General features: G+C 52.9%; 8 protein-coding genes across 8 annotated transcripts; 3 read left to right on the top strand and 5 right to left on the bottom strand.

The window, feature by feature from the left end:
- Positions 1-287: 287 nt before the first annotated feature.
- On the top strand, positions 288-3,953 carry HMPREF1541_04947 (uncharacterized protein; the record flags this gene model as incomplete). The annotated part of the gene is made up of 1 exon (XM_008719289.1): positions 288-3,953. One exon carries the CDS (start codon positions 288-290, stop codon positions 3,951-3,953), a length of 3,666 nt encoding a protein of 1,221 aa, XP_008717511.1.
- Positions 3,954-4,321: 368 nt separating this feature from the next.
- HMPREF1541_04946 (uncharacterized protein) lies at positions 4,322-4,773 on the bottom strand (the record flags this gene model as incomplete). Its single annotated transcript, XM_008719288.1, has 2 exons — positions 4,322-4,631; positions 4,709-4,773. The coding sequence occupies 2 exons, from the start codon at positions 4,771-4,773 to the stop codon at positions 4,322-4,324; spliced, it is 375 nt and encodes a 124-aa protein (XP_008717510.1).
- A 3,025-nt stretch (positions 4,774-7,798) lies between these two features.
- HMPREF1541_04945 (uncharacterized protein) lies at positions 7,799-9,721 on the top strand (the record flags this gene model as incomplete). Its single annotated transcript, XM_008719287.1, has 1 exon — positions 7,799-9,721. The coding sequence occupies one exon, from the start codon at positions 7,799-7,801 to the stop codon at positions 9,719-9,721; it is 1,923 nt and encodes a 640-aa protein (XP_008717509.1).
- Positions 9,722-13,379: 3,658 nt separating this feature from the next.
- Positions 13,380-13,571, bottom strand: HMPREF1541_04944 (uncharacterized protein; the record flags this gene model as incomplete). Its single annotated transcript, XM_008719286.1, has 1 exon — positions 13,380-13,571. The coding sequence occupies one exon, from the start codon at positions 13,569-13,571 to the stop codon at positions 13,380-13,382; it is 192 nt and encodes a 63-aa protein (XP_008717508.1).
- Positions 13,572-13,615: 44 nt separating this feature from the next.
- HMPREF1541_04943 (uncharacterized protein) lies at positions 13,616-13,984 on the bottom strand (the record flags this gene model as incomplete). The annotated part of the gene is made up of 1 exon (XM_008719285.1): positions 13,616-13,984. The coding sequence occupies one exon, from the start codon at positions 13,982-13,984 to the stop codon at positions 13,616-13,618; it is 369 nt and encodes a 122-aa protein (XP_008717507.1).
- Positions 13,985-14,487: 503 nt separating this feature from the next.
- On the top strand, positions 14,488-15,543 carry HMPREF1541_04942 (uncharacterized protein; the record flags this gene model as incomplete). Its single annotated transcript, XM_008719284.1, has 1 exon — positions 14,488-15,543. The coding sequence occupies one exon, from the start codon at positions 14,488-14,490 to the stop codon at positions 15,541-15,543; it is 1,056 nt and encodes a 351-aa protein (XP_008717506.1).
- A 4-nt stretch (positions 15,544-15,547) lies between these two features.
- HMPREF1541_04941 (uncharacterized protein) lies at positions 15,548-16,244 on the bottom strand (the record flags this gene model as incomplete). The annotated part of the gene is made up of 2 exons (XM_008719283.1): positions 15,548-16,161; positions 16,211-16,244. 2 exons carry the CDS (start codon positions 16,242-16,244, stop codon positions 15,548-15,550), a joined length of 648 nt encoding a protein of 215 aa, XP_008717505.1.
- A 733-nt stretch (positions 16,245-16,977) lies between these two features.
- Positions 16,978-17,955, bottom strand: HMPREF1541_04940 (uncharacterized protein; the record flags this gene model as incomplete). Its single annotated transcript, XM_008719282.1, has 1 exon — positions 16,978-17,955. The coding sequence occupies one exon, from the start codon at positions 17,953-17,955 to the stop codon at positions 16,978-16,980; it is 978 nt and encodes a 325-aa protein (XP_008717504.1).
- Positions 17,956-18,325: the final 370 nt, after the last annotated feature.

Here is an 18,325-nt window from a genome sequence, read left to right as displayed (position 1 = left end):
ACTGGCATCTTTCATGAAACCACATTTGAGATGCCCTCCCACCACGCTTATGTCCTCCTTCGCAACTTGCAAAGCCCGGAAATCTACGACGAACACGCCTGATCTGTCCAGGACACCCGTCTCAAACTCCGCGTTAGCGCGATCTCAACAACCCTCACCCGCCAGGACTCCTTCCTAGCCGGTCCTGCAGTTCAAGAGCGCTCGCCCCTACGCAGCAACTTCACGCGACCCTTGCGCTGCGATTCCGTCTCTTGTACGGCTGAAGACCGTGATGAGCGGGACGGAGCATGTCAGAACCACACAATTACCATCGTCCCCTCGATCCAGACTCCGCTTCCGACGATGATCTCGACCTCGATGAGCTAGACCCGGTAGCGGCATCCTCTGTTGCTGATAGTCGCAATCCCCGTTCTGGAGCCGCTCAAGATGTACCTTTGAAAAAGTTAAACGGTACGCGCACCGGGCGTTTCTGGCCTAGCAACCGCAACCGCAGTCGGAGGCAGTACCAAGATGAAGATGATGAACAGGGACTATTGGGAGGCTGGAATGGCCGCGCAAGTCAAGCCGGCGACTGGCCTGACGAAGAGAGAGGATGGAACGTTAGATCCTCTCAGCGAGCGGGCGACAAGACCTCCGGACCACGCACCGCTCATTCCCGGGCTCAAAGTTTCCGTGCCAGCGTGCAATTACCAGATTTCGTCCGGCAGGAATTAGCAGACATGCGAGACGATGTCAAGGCGGACCATTTACAGTCGCGCGATGTCGAAATTGCCCGTCCGCAGAAGAAAAAGTTTCCGACCAACATCGTGTCCAACGCAAAATATACTGCCTGGTCGTTCTTACCATTGACTCTTTACAACGAGTTTCGCTTCTTCCTCAACATATACTTCCTGCTCGTCGCGTTGTCGCAAAGCTTCGAGTTCCTTCGCATTGGATACATGTCGACTTATATCGTGCCCTTGGCTTGCGTCCTCGCCATATCCATCGGCAAGGAGGCTTGGGACGACATTGGGAGGAGAAGGCGAGACGCCGAGGCTAACGCGGAGCTGTTCACGGTCGTATCCTTCTCTCCTAATGCCACCAGACGTGCTGGCACGGCAGGACTCGAAATGCAGAGAAAGTCCCGAGACATCAAGGTGGGAGATGTCCTCAAGCTTGATAAGAACCAACGCGTCCCGGCGGATGTTGTGATCTTGCAAAGCCAGGTCAGTGACACTGCCGTGGTTGGCAAGCAGGAACACGAAAAGCTCGCCTCTCAGTCTGCCAGTGAGACTTTCATCCGAACAGATCAGCTAGATGGCGAGACGGACTGGAAGCTGCGGTTGCCCTGTCCACTTAGTCAACAGCTGTCCCTCAAAGATCTTACGAGGCTTAATGTCACAGCCGGTGCCCCGGACAAGGATGTCAATTCCTTTGTGGGAACGATGGAGCTCATACCTCGCGAGGCGTACGACCCACACCTTGCGAGGGACCAGCCTGAAGCCGGAAGTGAAACTGATGTCCAAGACATCGAAAGAGTTGAAATCGAAAGTCAATCCACATCTGCGCCCTTGACAATCGACAATACTGCATGGTGCAACACGGTCATTGCTTCGAACACGACAGTCTATGCCGCTGTCATCTACACTGGCAGGCAGACCAGATCAGCACTTTCTACCTCTCCGTCACGGTCTAAGACAGGCTTACTGGAAATGGAGATCAACAACCTGACCAAGATTTTATGCATTCTTACTCTCACCCTATCTATCGTGCTTGTGGCTCTCGAAGGCTTCGAGCCTTCAAATCAGAAGCCCTGGTATGTCGCCATTACGATATATCTAATCTTATTCTCGACTATCATTCCCATCAGCTTGCGGGTCAATCTGGACATGGGAAAGACCGTGTATTCTTACTTCATCGAGCGCGATAAGGGCATTCCCGATACCGTGGTGCGGACCAGCACTATTCCAGAAGATCTTGGTCGAATTGAATACCTGCTTTCGGATAAGACCGGCACCTTGACTCAGAATGAGATGCAGCTCAAAAAGATACACGTCGGCACCGTAGCTTACGCTGGTGATGCTATGGAAGAAGTTGTGGCTTATATACAGCAGGCCTTCGGACAAGCTACTCAAGCCGGACTCAGTGAAGTCACAATGGGTGCGAACACCAAAACCAGAAGAGAGATAGGTGTGCGAGTGCGAGATCTCGTTGTTGCCTTGTCTCTATGTCATAATGTTACACCCACCACCGATGAGGTCGAGGGAGAGACTGTCACCTCTTACCAAGCATCTTCACCGGATGAGATCGCAATTGTCGAATTTACCGAGAGCGTCGGCCTTCGGCTTCTCCGGAGAGACAGGGAAAGCATCACCGTACAGTCGGTGGACACTGGCAAAGTCGTGATTCGGGCTCAGATCAAAGACGTTTTCCCATTCACCTCGGACAGCAAGCGTATGGGCATCATCGTCCAAATGACGTGTGACACGGCAGAAGGGCAGTCTTCTGAGATGTGGTTCTTCCAAAAGGGAGCCGACACCGTCATGTCATCGATCGTGGTCACCAACGACTGGCTTGACGAGGAGACAGCGAACATGGCTCGAGAGGGCCTGCGAACGCTTGTCGTAGGCCGTCGAAAGCTGTCAAATGAGCAGTACGAGACATTCTCAGCCGCTTACAACGAAGCATCGCTGGCATTGCATAACCGCGAAGCCGGCATCGCCGACGTTATAAAGTCACATCTCGAACATGACCTCGAGCTCCTCGGCGTAACAGGCGTTGAAGACCGACTACAGCGGGACGTCAAGCCATCTCTCGAGCTTCTGCGCAACGCTGGCGTCAAGATCTGGATGCTGACGGGCGACAAGGTTGAAACAGCACGCTGCGTTGCCATTTCGGCTCGGCTGGTAGCCAGAGGCCAACAAATTCAGACAATGGCAAAGATCAAGCAGAAGTCAGAAGCACAGGACGCCCTCGACATGCTCCGCAACCGTACTGATTCTTGCTTACTGATCGATGGTGAATCTCTTGCCCTCGTTCTGGCCCATTTCCGAACGCAGTTTATCACCACGGCGGTGTTGCTACCGGCCGTGATTGCATGCCGCTGCTCACCTACACAAAAAGCTGACGTTGCCAACCTCATCCGAAAGTACACCAAAAAACGGGTGTGCTGTATCGGCGACGGTGGTAACGACGTGTCCATGATCCAAGCCGCTGATGTAGGTATTGGTATCGTCGGCAAAGAGGGCCGGCAAGCCTCGCTGGCTGCTGACTTCTCCGTCACGCAATTCTGTCACTTGACCAAATTGCTCGTTTGGCATGGGCGAAACAGCTACAAACGCAGTGCGAAGCTCGGACAGTTCATCATTCATCGTGGCCTTATCATCGCTGTCTGTCAGACCATGTACAACATAGCCAACAAGTTGGAGCCGATAGGACTGTTCAAAGATTGGCTTCTTGTTGGTTATGCAACCATTTACACGACTGCGCCTGTTTTCTCCCTTGTGTTTGACCGCGATGTGGACGAGCATCTTGCCAACCTGTATCCTGAACTTTATAAGGAGCTCAAATCCGGCCAAAGCCTGAGCTACAGGTCTTTCTTCACCTGGGTGCTAGTGTCTGTCTACCAGGGAATTGTCATCCAAGGCCTGTCCCAACTGCTGACAGACATTGATGGCAAGAAGATGTTGTCAGTCAGCTTCACGGTGTTAGTGCTCAACGAGCTGATTATGGTCGCCGTCAGCGTCACAACATGGCATCCTGTCATGATAGCCTCGATACTAGGCACAGCTGTGGTCTACGCAGCTAGTGTCCCTTTTCTTGACGACTACTTTGACCTGAAGTACGTGGCTAGCTGGAGCTGGGCATGGAGAGTGGCGGCTGTTGCAGCGATTAGTCTGGTCCCAGTGTGGGGTGGGAAGCTCATCGGAAGGGCATACAAACCGCCTAGTTATCGCAAGGTGCAAGGGATATGAGCCTGAGGCATAGAGTAGACCGAGTGCCGTATTGAGTTCATATTATAACCATTCGAACTGATTTGTTCAGCCTGTCGGTAACGGGACTTGTGTCGAGAGTAACGACTATCAGTGCAGCGTGGTCGGTCTCGGGGTTGCGTCTTCCATATAAGGCAAAGCTTCATTTGAGCAAGCACAAGCCAATAAGACGACGGACAGAGCAAGAGACTCGAGTGTTCTATTCCCTCGCACAGGTCGTATTAAGCGGTGTTCAGAATAGCACCAACAGCAAAATATGCATGACTCCACAACGCCTCGAGCATCCATCAAAGCAGAACTCTCCACTAGCTCCCCGTACTTGCTCTCACGCTTCCACCTTTCTCTTACACTCAAACCTTCACATACTCCTCCTTCTCGCTCATCACCTCCCTAGTCTCCTGCCTTGGCCCTTTGTACGTCTCGCTCTCAGTCTCCATATATCTCGGCGCCTCGCCATACCCCGTCGTCTCATTCACCGTCACGTTCGGCACCTGCCTCTTCTCATCATGGTACCCATTTGCATTGGGTGGCGGGTTTTGACGGGCCCCGACGCCCTCGCCTCCGTGTGTAGGACAGCCGCTGTAACTGGGCGGGTAGGTGATGCTACCGTCGCGGTTGTAGATGGGCTGGCCGGCGGCGTAGGCGGCGTCACGAGCTTTCCTGGAGCGGGCGTGTTAGTATAGGGCTTCCGGGCGCAAGCAGGCAGGCTGGAAGGCGGGGAAGGGGGGAAGCCGTACTTGTTCTTTTTGTGCCTGATGACGAGGTAGACACCTACACCTATGGCGATGAGGTCGAGGACCATATTGGCTTTGGGTGGGTGTGGTGTCTGGCGGGTGCTCTTCGATTTATTGTTTGCTGGTCGGAGTGGCGTTTTGTAGTAATCGTAATGTTGCTCTGTGCTGGTTCTGAAAGACTGCCACTCTACAACGACGGCCAACCGGCCCAGTATATATTTGCCTGTACCTCCAAGGCCCTCCAGCTTCGCCCGCGCCCTGGCCACGTAATCGTTCATCGCCTTCTCCGTCCCATCATTCCCAATCACCACCCTCCCAAGCACTCCACACGCACAGCCACGCCCTCTGCCCGCAAACCCTGTAGCCTTACCCCTGCGCCACGATTGCGGCCATTCCACCAATCACAGCTCTGTTATCGGCCTTAAGCATTCATGACAGAACCGTTTGAGCAATCAGCGCACGTCAAATGCGGCGGCCTGCCAATGCCAAGCTTCGATGTCCACAGGGGCGACCGATGCCTTGCAGCCCTCTCCACAGGCTGGTACGTGAAGTACGAGTACGTCCGCTATTAGTGGCAAGCCGTCAGAGGTCCGCAGACTACGGCTCGCGGGGCATGTCAAGGTATCGGCCGCTACGATGGTCCGAACACGTGGGAATCGGCGAGATTTGGTGGCCGACGATTGAGGCTGCAAAATTATTGAGTGGTAACGAGATCAATGCCAGATTCGCGCGCCGTGCGAGAGTTCTGTGACGTTGCAGCTCTGGTTATAGCTGCCGACCAGGTGAAGGTTGCGATGCTACCATTTGTTAGAGGCCTTCACCGCGACCTTCACTGCGGTGATGCAGGTTCTTCTTGCCTCCAGCACCTCGATATGAGGGTTTCGCTAGCGAAACCACTACAGCACGGCGGCAAGACGCTATTGAACTCGGGCTTGCTGGATTCCAATATAGTTAGATTGGTATAGATACCATAATGTGCTAGATAGCAAATTTCCGATCCGGAATGTCTCTGTGGCAGGTACACCTTGTGCTCGCAGATTCTAGCTCCTGTGACCCCTTATACCGTCTGATGCTGGTCCTTGTTCATGTGCATACTTGAGAACCTTAGAACTCACATTGTAGCAGGTCCGGGGCCTGCTCTGTCAATTATGTATCATTGTTGAGCTTCGGAGCGCCTACATCAGCCTGTTCATATACTGGGTCCCAGGAGCAAGCATGCATGTTGCTCCAGGCCTGAGTATTTCTCATCTGATGTGCGCTGCATACCACAACAAGTCTCTCAGACGGTGTTACACCATGACAACAGGAGCCGTTTCCCCGGAGATTCAAAGACTATTGTCGTTGCTACAAAGAAGTGGTCCGACCGTCCAGTAGCGGCTGAGGCCTCAATAGGTCTAGGCAACGAAGACCTTGACGAAGATCATGCATCAAGTTCACAAAGCCAGGCTCTAACTGATGAACAAGTCGCTCGATGTCTCCACGCTCACCCGAGCTACATATGCCAAAGCCAGAATGTGGTTTCGCATCGGGCTCGATTCTTGGCGATGGGCTGCAAACGTGACCAAGAGCAGGCGTTGGGCATCGTCCGAACACAGTTGGGTGCTAACCGGGGCTGAGCACGGACGAGGTAGCATTGCTGCTTTGCTGCTTTTACAGAGTCAATACAGAGTAGTAGTAGCCCTGCTAGTGGTTAGACCTTCTGTGCAGCATAATTGGCAGCCCAGGCGGAGTTGCTCTTCTTTCTTAGCCATATGCATATTAGGGCCTATATAGTCGATTTTCTGATAGGTCGATGGCCTCCTATCCTGAACACAACCAGTAGCATCACCCTCTCCCTTCAGATTCTGTTCACCGGTCTTGAGAAGCTCTGCCAAGGTGCTGACGATCCATGAAGGGAATTATATTACGCTACGAAGGAAGAGAGAGCCGAATCTAGGGGAAATCTGCTGGCCTGAGTGTACGCCTGATAACAATCAGCATGAACGGTCAACAAAGCCCCTCTGGCTTGCTGAAAACTTCCTCTCTGGCATTTCTTATATTCCAGCCGCTCGTGTCACCATTGCAACTCAGTTGCACTCGACCTCACCCATATAATACACTGCGGAGTGGTGAACCATGCAGGACGACTCGTCAACACGACTGCAATATGCACATGACCTGATAAAGCGAGAAACGGGCATCAGGCTGGGAAAGAATGTCACGTAAGTGTTGCCGTGCTGATGGCTGCAGCGTGCCATAGTTATCCCGACTTGGCCGAGGCTGTGTGCATGCATCCCTGCGTGACCTGCGCATTGTGTTGGTGGATAAGGCGACTGCAAATCAACCGGCAGCGTGCGGTGTAGCATAGCGTGGAAAGCTATGTCGGCACTTTCTGAAATCCCCAGCCTGATAGTACTTTACACTCATGCTACCGATAATGGAAGCTCCAGGTAGGGCCCACCTGACTCTACAATACCACACGAGTGGGACCTTTAAGCTAAAATGTCGATAATCAAAATGCTAGAACCACAGATGGGGTGCTTTTAGATCCAAGCTTTGGTAAGCCTACTAGCCAAGGCGCGGGGACTCGATGTCCAAGCGACCTCCTCAACCTTGAACCTAGCGGATATCAGCAGAACCAAAGTTCTGAATATCCGACCTCTCAGGCCGCGACGACCATATCAAAAGCGACCTAGAAGTCATGCAAGAAGATGTGAGTGAGACTTGGCCGCGGGAAGTTCTTCTGCGACCCTGCCAACAGGTTCAAATAGGGAATCATGAGGCTGAAAATCACCTCTACTGAAAGTGCTGATCACTGCCTCATCGTTGTTGCCCAGGGCGGGGTTTGGCAACATAAAGACGTTGCGAGCCTTACTGCCACTTCTCGCCCCTTCCCAGCGCTATCGAGCGATTCCTCACCTCCCCATGCCCTTCCATCCATACTCTTGCTGCTTTCAAAGCCCACTTCACCCCGTTCTCCTGATTTTTCCAAGTCTTCTAGATCGAATTATCTCTTTCAAGAGGGAGAACACATAGACATTGGCTCAGCAACACAGCCAGGGTTGTCTCCTGTGTCGTACCTAATCACGCGGCCAATTGGTTACTACAACAAGCATGGCGGATATTGTAGGTACTACATTTGCCTGTGTGCAGATCCTTGACACAACGATTAAGCTGAAAAGTCTTTGGCAATCGATCAAGGGTGCTCCAGCTGAAATTGCCGCCTTCGTTGATGAGATTCAAGCATTCCATCAGGTCTGCTCGTCGATAGCCGATCAACAGCAAGGCGTCGACCCCAAAAACACCAACGAATCTGTACGAATTTGTTTAGCACAGTGTGAGAGACAAATCAAACATCTCCTGGAAGAAGCAAAAGGGTTGCACGAGGGCTTTCTCAAACACCAAAAACGCACTTATTGGAGATTCGAGTCCACGAAGACCACACTGGCCGCTCATAAGGCGGCACTCGGACGTGCGACATGGTTCTTGGTTGCAGCACAAAACCTTCAAGAGAGGGAACAACGCCAGTACGATACAGGAAAGATCCTAGAAGTTCTGAATTTTCTCCATATGCAGTTACTGCAGTCAGCGCCTCCAGCATTCGGGGATCTTGAAATGCAAAGCGATCCCCGCCAGCAGGCCTCGTTGACGGTCAAGGAGAGCTGTCTGCATTCTTCATCACAACGCTATAAGCATCGAAGAGGCACCGAAGCATGGTCGATGCGACTAATAAGCCCGTCGTGGCTTTTTAAAACAGTACTCGACCTGCAGATCACTCGAGCTACATCCTTTGAATGGAACTACAACTTTCGCATCCTGAATGTCGTTGGAGAACCTTCACGGTTTATGCTTGCCGCGAAAGCTGGTGACATCGAAACGATGAAGGAGCTCTTCTCGAATGGGTCAGCGTCTCCCTTCGACGTCGACAAAGAAGGCAGATCAGCCCTGCATTACGCCGCGTTCCAAGGGCAGCTAGAAGCATGCGAATTGCTTTTGCAAAATGGTGCTCAGGCCAACGCGCAGAGTTTCATTGGTTCAACGCCTCTGATGCACGCGTCTATAGCGTTCAGAGCATGGGTTAGGTGGAAACCAGACAAAAGAAAGCGAATGCAGGAGTTGCTCCGACTGCTAATGGAGCACAAGACGTACGATCAGGCAGCGTTTACGGCTTACGAGGCTTCATTGTTCAATGGAGACATTGGTTATTGCGGCGATCCAGAAGGCCTCCAAATTGTCCAGCGCTGCGCTTTTGTTTCTCATGCTAGCCTCGACCTTGCAGAGCGATTTAAATGGGCCATGGCATTGGAGACGTGGTCTATTCGAGGTGCCACCGCTGAGCTCCTGGAGACGGCTTTAGGTTGCAGCCCAATCGAACCAGCGGCATACTGGTTGAAGAATAGCGACAATGAAACACTACTGTTCTTCATCGCCCGCTGTCTAGGATTCGAGCACTCGAAGAGCAGAACAGAGAACTTAGCGGGATGGCGCCGTCTACTGAGAGATGCCGTAACCGCGGGTGCTAACCTCCACGCTACCAGCACCAGCACAATGTCCCCCAATACTGACCCCTTCTGGGCATTCTTCTCGCGGTATAAGAAAAGTTTTCGCCACTTGAGACGGCACGGATACAGCTTCACCCCAGCGTTGAGACTTTGGGTTACCGAGCTTCAATTTGCCGGGGTGAACTTGGTCGAATACGGTGAGAGGCTATTGAGTAAGTTGAGGAGCGGCTTGCTGTCCTACGAATGGGATATCTATAAGGGTCCTTCTACGAAAAGGGTCGAACGGCCGTGGGTCAGTAACAGAGAGCTTCCATGGAGGCTTATCAGTTTCTCGTTCGGCCCTGAGCCCGACGACTGGCAAGCATGGACCACAAACCCGATCGATGAGCTGGTGGGAGATTTCTGGCACCTCATCGACAATCCGGAAGCCTTCATGCCTGGAGCATGGATGGAGTATTTTGATGATGCAACCAAAAAGGTTAGGATCTCGCCTGACAAAGTGGTTGGCCGAGTCAGGGAGATAGGGTTGGAGTGACTGTCTTACCTTGGGGGTGTAGTGCTCTTTCCTAGAGGGTTTTTCCTATAGGGCGTCCCATGGGCGGATCGTGATTCGGATACTGAAGTCTGATTTGGATTCGTGATAAGGATCACGTATGTAGAGAGTATCTAAATCACGATCTAAGTGCTAAAACATCGAAGCTGACAAGCAATTCTGCCTGCGCCATATCAGTAGTGCTGGCAAACTTGATGATCGCTTTATTCATAGGCACCACGGCGTCGCGTGGACTCGAGCCCTCTTAGAACGTCTTCTGGACCGACTTGAATAAGTTCATCGAAGTGCAGACCCAGCTTGATGACTAGACGACATTCGGTGCCCTCAAACTTGGCCAGAACTCGTTTATGAAAGGCGTCGGCCATACCCTCGTTTACAATCGATACTCGAACACGCGTATTCATCTCTGCGTCATCCAAATATTTGGAGTCACCTGCGTACGCCCGGTTCTTGTAGGCCTTCTGATCCCAATCATCACTAACACCGAGAATGCTCGGGTCCCAGATCAGCCAAAGTGGCAAGCTGTTGTCCGTGATGTCAACCACCACGATGTATCGAAAGTAGGTAAATGAACCCTTAAGAGCATCATTGATAAATACCAAAAAGTGTCCAATGCGTAGCACCAGGCTTGGCTGCTGATGGGTGGCCAGAATTGACAGTACGGAGAAGGTCAACAATGTCAATTTGCTCGCCATTTTCCTCCTCCGTGCACCCGTCGCCATGTTTTGTTCTCCGCCTTGATCGCCATGCTCGCGACCACTCGCAGCTCATCCTGATCCCAAATTTATGAGGGCATCGGTATTGGGGCAGGTCGGTCGAGGGTATCGTTTTTGTGCTGATTGCAGTATGTAGGCCGGTAGTAGAAGTGTTAGAGACCTCGGACAAGGCTGAAGATTGACGCGCATGCGTGGCTTGAAGGCGCTGGTGGGCTGTATGTTGCTTGCTAGGCTGCCCAGATAAGACACTAAGTGCATATATAGACGTTTTACAGATCATCTCCGGATGTTCGGTAGTAGGTAGTGGACGAGAATCTATTCGACCGTCTCCTTGGGAGTGTTTGATCGCTGTGTTGACTAGTGCGGTGGTAGAGAGGCTCGTAAGGAACACGGGCTTTATTAGGTAACAGAATTGCCCTTTAGTAACCTCTTTAATTTGCTGTGGCCATTCGTTGTTCCCAACCCAAACCTTGAGCTCCTCGAGGATCTCATCTGTTGTATCAGCCTTGCGGGATCTCAGCAGATCCTCTTCCAGGCGTGGTGGCATAACACTCGGCGGATCCTACAGGTCCTTCTTCCGAGAGATTGCCAGGGGGTTGGAACAGCCGCAGTGTGCCTGAAGGAGGGATTCAAGGTCGTCAAAGGCTGTGAATATTTAGCTCGAGATCGACTCTTTGGAACATGGAAACCTACAATCCATTGTGGTAGTGGTAGAGAACCTGCGCCTCCCGACTTATCAGATGATGCGAACCGATACTGTTTCGTCTGTGAATTAGTATTCGTAAGCGCTATTCACAAGTTTTGGTCTGGCGTTGTTGATTTAGAGCCCAAGTCATTGCAATTCTGATCAGCCTGCTGCTTCGTGCCAAGACAATTGCGACAAGTAGAATGCTGTTGTATTCGACGCAGAACCTTGAACCACATGGACTCAAAGTAAGTTTCTCTCATCGGCGAAGCCGTGCGAAGACCACTGCAGCAGGAATTGACATGATGAGCGAATCCACCTGCAGCTTCTGCCCATCACCCAGGCATCCAAAGATCCTAAAGTCGAAAATGTTGCGCTTCAAGTCCGCATCATCGAAAGAATGGGCCATCAGCGCGCCCAGGTCTTCAAAGGTGAGACGCAGCGTTACCCCGTCATGCTCAAGATGCACGGCCCTAGGATTATGCCGTCGTTCCGCAATGACTCTGGTTTGCCGCTCTTTGACAACAAACGCCTCATCCAGATCAAGAAGGTCCGCCAGGCGCTTCTGAAGCCCCTAGCCCTACCGGAAGAAATGTACGAGGCCTGTGAATGGTTCGGAAACAGCATAAGCGAACAGAGACGAGCAGGGGGGAGGGGAATGCCGAGCCTGGGAAGTTGTCCCGTATAGACGTAGCGGCGACATGAGCCAGCCAACACCGGAGTTAGGTATATCGGATTGTGACGTTCAAGTAGTCCGTCCATCTGAACCATCGGTATGCTTGCTGCGAGATATATTCGCTACGCCGCCAGGGCCCGAATGCGGCATGCTGCCACCCGCCAGGAATGGCCAATGCCTTAGAAACCTTGCCATATGTTAATCAGACCCAGACCACCGTTCCCAACCCTCTTTACCCATGCCCGCCGATCAACAACCCCAGAAATCACGACACCAGCTCCCCCTCCCACACAAGCCCTTCTGTCGGGGCCCCGAGTGATACTGCTGCCGAGGCGCAGACCGAGTTGACGACTGACTCGAAGAAAGACTCGTAGTGCGAGTCGCCGGCCGATCTGACGAGCCACCGGAGGAGCCACTGGCTGAGGCTCTTGGTGCGCTTCGTGACAAACCACTTGCCGAAGCACTGCCTGAGCCGCCTCCTCCTCCTGCTCCTGCTGCGTTTCTTGACAACCCGCTAGCAGAGCCTCTCGACGACGAACCGCTCGCTGACGATCGAGGTGTTGGCGTCTTAGCCTTGTCGTAGCGACGGGGCTCCTCCATCCTATAGCTTTCGCGAGGTCGGTGACTTGTACGCGATTGGTGCGCTCGACCCTCGGTAATGGTGTCGAGCTTTGGCTCATGGCGGGGGTGGCGTTTTGGTCTATCCTCCTGGAAGGTTGGCATCGTGTAAATATTTCTAAGTGGAGTTGAAGTCGTGGTTGTTGGGCTGCTGGGTTGGCGATGCATGGAAAGGAGGGTCATGTTGAGCTCGTGGAATGGGTTTTATATTGCTTATGGGCTGCAGCGTGAAGACAAGAGGCGTTTGCGCCGTCAGGTCGCGAGATGTTGCTGGTGATGGGCTGGATGTCTAGGTGTTGGCGTTGGCCAGCTGCGGACGAATCGAGTCCATGAGAATAAGGATCTGGACCGCGTATCTGGGTCTCAAAGCTGGCGCGTGAGATCGGAGGAGGAGCTGAGGCGGATGATCTCTACAGCATCGCCCGTATAGCTCTCTGTGCGTTTGTAAAAGAAACAGGTCTCCTTGAGTTCGTTGATTGCTGCCCAGCTGAGCCCTAACGACTTCGGACTTTGCTGATTGCTCATATCACACTTCAAAGTGATTGATTGTTGCTCAAGATTGGCCTCTGGAGGAGCTGCTGTGGTTCGTAACACAGGTGTTGTGCTTGTGAACTGGATACGGGAGGTTGTTTGCGAAAGGATCCAGCAACTCGTTGTCCTCGTTGTCTTCCCCGGGGATGGTAGGAAGATTCACAAGATGGTGAAATTAGTAACCTTCTTTATTGAAAGGCATGTTCGTTTTCGACGCGTTGTGAGGATGGATGCTAATACTTCGCTAGATTGACTTGCTCTCGAGATAATGGCAAGCCGGCTTGGAACGTCAAGAACTCTCTTGGGGATGGAGGCGATAGCCGCGGTCAAGCCCCATGAAAGATGTCGTGGCGTGCTGTCTCTTTTCGGGTGCGCAGGTCAAATGTATGGCGAAACCCCTTGAACGCACACCCCTCACCTTCCAGGACTGAGCGGTCTATTGAACCCTCCATCTCTGTTCATGTACTGACGATAGACGGTCTTCTTCTCCTTGCGCACCCCATAGATCTGATTCCCTGGCACCTTTGTGTTCTGCGTGGTCTTGAAGGTCGAAAAGCCCATGACCTTCCGCATCATCGCCTCTTCATCGTCCTCATCAATGTCCATCTCTGACGTGCCGTTGACCTTGGCTTTCTCCTCAGGCTCAGCCTTCACGTCGCGTTCTCGTTCACGCGCACGCGGTCGATCCTGGTCCGACCTCGTGGGCCGCGGAGGCGATACACGACCCGCACGGCCTGCCCCATTGCGAACTGGTGAGCGTGATCTTGTCCGCTCGTGCCTTGATGATTTGTGGTCCCTGTCCCGACCATGATCTCGATCACGGTCTCTATCTCTTCTGTCTCCGCCATTGACATCCCGCTCGCGATATCTATCTCGGTCTCGATGCCGGTCGCGGTCTCGAGGCGGCCCTCTCTCACGAGACCTGCTGCGTTCACGATCTCTGTCTCGTCCGCCTCTCGGTGACCTCGATCTCCGCCGTTCATCATGGCGCCGCGGCTTGCCGCTCCTGTTGTCGTCATCGTGCCGCGGCCGGTCTTTTTCGTCTCTGCGCGAGTCGTGTGGGCGTGGTGACCGCGGTGACGCAGTGTGTTCTTTCTCCCACATGGCGGCGCTGTCGGTACGCCTGGCGCGTTTCGCGGGAGGCTCGGCCATGGAGGGCAGCTTTTCGAGCGAAGTGGGACGTGTGATCAAGTGCCACTAGCTGGGCTAGACGAGGGCAGAAAGTTGTGAGGTTGGGGTAACAAAAGTTGCATTGCTGGAATTTTCACGTGATTTGCAGATCATCAGGCAAAAGGCCAAGGCATCGGATTGGACGCCAAACAACTTTTCGACCGACTTGTTTGTACGACTACCCCATTATTTGCTTGACCGCTGACAAGATTGCCAACGCATTACAGCAGGAACTGCAAGATGAGGCAAGGTATGGCGTAGAATACGGGCTGAAGACCTGATTTGGCGAGACATTCCTGAAGATGTCCTGATCGTCAAAAAACCAAACCTCAGCCACTCATCAACTTCCGCCATGGCTGGCTTATCCCACCGCAGGACGCATAACCTCTTACTGATCAGCAAATTGCTGAACCAAAGAGACCATGCTTCCCCATTCACACTTGTCCTCGATACTCTCGAACAGCCAGCCAAACCACTTTTGCGAGAATACATACGGCGAGCAAGGCTTGGGAAAACCCACTGCATTTTCCTGGCTTTCGAGACATTGGTGAAGCCCGAGCATGTAGATGCTGTCGTGAGCTGCTGGGACAAGACCCCCTTTCAGATCAGCCAGGCTGTGGCAACGGCCGCATCGTCGGTTGGCGGCGGTAGACGTTGCCTTCTCCTCATTGACTCGCTCTCCGCGTTGGCATCCTGGTCGGTCGATCCTGCCGCAGATTTCAATCTGACGAGCTTTCTGTCTGCGCTACTTCAACCACCGCAAAAGGCGCAAGCGACACCAAGTGCCATTTCGCTTGTGGCGGTCTACCACGCAGATGTGCCTCTGACTTCAACAACTCCTTACACTCCCAAACCTGCTGAACTGATGGCATATCTCGCGACCACCATTATTCATGTTCATTCCCTCCCAAATCTCTTGGCAGAGAAGAGCGCCAGAGACCGGAGTCTTGCGGCACCTTCGTTCGGTCTTGAAGAAGGCATCGAAGGTGTGCTCATAGGCCTGAAGCCAGGGTTGCAAAAGCTTAGGCCAGGTGAGCGTGGAGTTGTGCTTGAGTTGGAGCACAGACGCAAGAGCGGACGGGGCGTGCATGAGTGGTATTTCCTCCCGGAGCCGTCCTCCGCACAGACAGAGACACCCACTCCACAAAGCTTCAAGGAGGTTGCAATGCTACTGGACGACCATCCTCTCTTCCGCAAAACCCAGGTTGACATACCCGTCGATGATCAAGACCTTGCAGATATGACTTTCGAGCTTGGTCTCACCAAACGACAAAGACAGGAACGAGAAGGTGTCGTGTTGCCGTACTTTGACGCGCAGAAAGGTGGCGGAGGACCAGGCGAGGGTGGGAGAATCTTGTACGATATGGGCGTCGAGGATGACTTTGACGATGAAGAAGATGAGATTTGAGGCTTTAGAAGAAACGCCAAATGATGAAGATGAGTATGAATAGCCCGAGGCCGGCGAAAGGCCCGTATTGCTTCAACATCAGCTCCCAGTTGATTCTCACAGCTGCTTTGCGATATTTCTTGCTGTCTTCGCGTAGCCGGCCGCTCATTTCCCCCATGCGCTCCAAGCTATCACCACGGTAGAGCAGGTCCTCGATATTCTTGGTCATGACTTTTGTCACATCTTTCAGCTCATCATTGAGCTTGTCGAGGTTGGCGCTCGCTCTGCTGTCCTGGTAGACTTTCTTGGTGCGCTGGATGTACGTGTCGAACTCGACAAACGCGTAAGGGCGTAGGGTGCTGCTCAGATACTGGCCTGAGGGGTAGGTCGTGGTAAACTCTTGCGCAATGTCTGACAGGTAGGTAAAGGCAAGTTTGCGGGGGTAGGACTGGTCGGATATACACAAGAAGCACACGGAATCTTGAATAATGTAGTGCAGCGTGTAGCGTCCAGACTCGATCGAAGCCTGTTGTTCCGAATTGCGGTTTAAGCGGCGGAAGACCATCTTCGCCTGGCCCTTGACCTCGGCGAGCTCTGTTTCGACTTGTTCATCGTCGACGCTGGCGGCCAGCATTAGACCTGCCCACTGTCAGCTGCGTTCTTGCCCCAAGTTCGGCGCGCCACTGACCGTCCAGCCGCGCGATTTGTGTAGATTTCACCATAGTGGATGTTGTGTGTATGGGCACTGCTTGACAAAGAGTAAGCGAAGACTGGTTGCACCGTCGCGTTCAATAGTCAATAAGGCCAGATATGCACATGCGCGTTCGACAAATATCCAGGAACTGCGGCGAAATGACGGCGACTCCGATTTGCTGGCCGGCACAAGCTTTACCTTCGGCTCTTTCCGCCCTAGCGTGCTCCCATCATTCGAACCTCGTCGGCGCTTCTCACCCCAAGGGCAATGTCTGCGGGACTCGACGTAGATATATCCCGGTTATTGAGTCAGAGCAGGAACATGGTCTCTTGAAGTCTTTTTGATTTTGTCATTTTGGCACCTTGACAGTGTCTTTCACTGTGCGGTGCTGATGCTGTGTCATGCTATGCTAAGTTCTATGGATGATGGACAGCAACCTTTGTGTGCGTCTCATCTCTATCGCTTGCTTTCGCTGAGCCCTGAAGAAGGAAACTACCGCGTTCATCGTAGCAGGCCCGAGCACTTCGCAACCTGTGTCGTGGTAGTCGTAGGGAATAGGATGAATATTTGTGTTGAAAAACCGGCACCAGAACGCCTTTGTATCCTTTGTGGATTATGCAGATGAAGGTAAAGTCGGTGATGAGAGATAGGTATCGGAGTGACACGGATCGTAGGAGGCAGTAATCATGGAGGTCGACGGTCTGGTCACCAGGAGCTTGCAGGCCCACTGGAGTGCGACCACATCTAGTTGACGACCTTGTCTACCACTTGATGACCTTGTTGGGAAAGTACTCATCAATGAGCTCGAGGTAGTACTCCTTCAGATCCTCCAGCTTGGGTTTCTCATCGTTCTTGCTGTAGAGGTCGTAGGGGTTGAAAGCCTTGACAGCCTTGAACATCTCGCGGTCCTTGTCATCCATCATCCAATCGTACGCACCCATCTGGTGCCAGGGGTAGAAGGAGTGATAGCGGATCATGGCAAGGGCCTCGTCTGGCAAGGTGCTCTGGTCCTTGACCACATGATAAAGGTACTCATCGTGACCCCAGCTGAGCATGACGTTGTCAAGACCGCAGCCAGGAGTGTAGATGCCGTGCTTGGTGGAGTAGATCTCGTTGGTCGAATCGGGGTTGGCGGCGAAGCTCTTCTGGCCGTAGATGATCTTGTCGTCAAAGGCGCAGCCGACAGGGAAGGTGTCGCCGACAACGTCCCACTGACCCTCGGCACCGAAGAAGAACAGGAGCTTGCCAAGGTCGTGGATCAAGCCGGTGAGTTGCATCCAGCGGGGCTTGTTGTCACGTCGAATAGCCTCGGCGGACTGCAAGAGGTGTTCAATCTGAGAGAGCGAGGTATCCGGATCGGACTCATCGATGAGAGTGTTGAGACGCTCCATGGCTTCCCAGATGGTCATCTCGGCACGAGTCTTGGCATGGAAGTCATTGCGAGCCTTGAGGTTGTAGGCCACAGTCTGCTTGGTGTGCTGTTCGAGATAGAAGTTCTTGACAGTGTCAGAAGCATCTTCGTACTGACGGAACTGAGTCTTGTCCTTGGTGGCATCGAACTCGGAGGCGGCGTTCATGTCGGCTTCGAATTGCGCTTGAGCGGCAGCCTTCTGCTGCTTGAGGGCTTGATCCTTCTTGATGTTGATCTCCTCGATCTCGTCGACCATAGCCTCTAGAGCCAAGCCGTCGCGCTTCTCGGGGAAGTCAGTGACTGGCTCTTGAACAAGAATGCCGACCATATTGGCGATCGATGTCGTTAATCTGCTGTTGTTGTTCTGGTAGCAAATGCAACGAGCCAAAGCAAAAGTCGAAAGTATGCAGTTGTGCGCAGGTGTGTAAAGGTGCGGAAGAAGGAGAAATCTCAAGATGCGCCACCGACTGAAATACTTGAGAGCCGCAGGCAGAACGTGTGAATAGGAATATGGCTCCACCAAGAAGCCGGCTTTCACCTACCTGATCTGCGTGTCATGGTGCAGTGAAGCAAAGGTGACGGACCAGTCAATCCACAGCCGTCACTCAGGCCCAGGCATTTGTAGCAGCGTCATCCAGAGGCATGGTCTCAACTTACTGCATACGGACGCCTGGCACGGGCGAGGATGCGTGGTGGAA

This window comes from Cyphellophora europaea (genome assembly GCF_000365145.1).
Source record: "Cyphellophora europaea CBS 101466 unplaced genomic scaffold supercont1.4, whole genome shotgun sequence".
In the NCBI taxonomy this organism is placed as follows: domain Eukaryota; kingdom Fungi; phylum Ascomycota; class Eurotiomycetes; order Chaetothyriales; family Cyphellophoraceae; genus Cyphellophora; species Cyphellophora europaea.
The sequence above is the reverse complement of the archived record's forward strand: the minus strand, read 5'-3'. Positions and strand labels throughout refer to the sequence as shown.